This window comes from Egretta garzetta, unplaced genomic scaffold (genome assembly GCF_000687185.1).
Source record: "Egretta garzetta isolate BGI_Z169 unplaced genomic scaffold, ASM68718v1 scaffold130, whole genome shotgun sequence".
NCBI classification, from domain to species: domain Eukaryota; kingdom Metazoa; phylum Chordata; class Aves; order Pelecaniformes; family Ardeidae; genus Egretta; species Egretta garzetta.
Window position 1 is genome coordinate 1,929,997 of NW_009258284.1, and position 388 is coordinate 1,930,384.

Here is a 388-nt window from a genome sequence, read left to right on the forward strand (position 1 = left end):
GGGGTTTGCCTGAGGTGCCCCGCGCCGCTCTGCCCTCCCCTCCCCCCCTTCGGCGAGGTCCGGGAGCGCCCTCCACTCTCCTTGCAGGACCTGCGGGGTCGGAAGCCCGCTCCGCGCATGCGCGCAGGAGCTTCCGGCGAACAGCCATGGCGGCGCTGTGGGACTTCGGCGTGAGGAACCCGCAGGAGGCGAGCGGCGAGGAGGAGGAGGAGGAGGACGATGAAGAAGGCGAAGAAGGAGACGCCGAAGAGTTCACGCTGGAGGAGGTGCTGCGCCTGGGCGGCACCAAGGTAAAGGGCTTGGGGAGGGCGGGAGGGAGCGGGAGCACGTGGCGGCCGGGCCGGGCCCCGTGGGATGCGGAGGGTGACGGAGGGGGAGCCGTTGGGGG

At 72.4% G+C, this 388-nt stretch overlaps 2 protein-coding genes across 2 annotated transcripts in view; one reads left to right on the forward strand and one right to left on the reverse strand.

The window, feature by feature from the left end:
- The window catches only part of NDUFAF7 (NADH:ubiquinone oxidoreductase complex assembly factor 7), an 8,531-nt gene extending 8,383 nt beyond the window's left edge, over positions 1–148 (reverse strand). Inside the window, exon 1 of the mRNA XM_035892369.1 lies at positions 91–148. Coding sequence (XP_035748262.1) covers positions 91–148 — 58 coding nt within the window. The remainder of the gene's footprint in view (positions 1–90) is intronic.
- CEBPZ (CCAAT enhancer binding protein zeta) overlaps positions 113–388 on the forward strand; it is a 16,848-nt gene continuing 16,572 nt past the window's right edge. Inside the window, exon 1 of the mRNA XM_009637236.2 lies at positions 113–290. Coding sequence (XP_009635531.1) covers positions 147–290 — 144 coding nt within the window. The 5' untranslated portion in view covers positions 113–146. The remainder of the gene's footprint in view (positions 291–388) is intronic.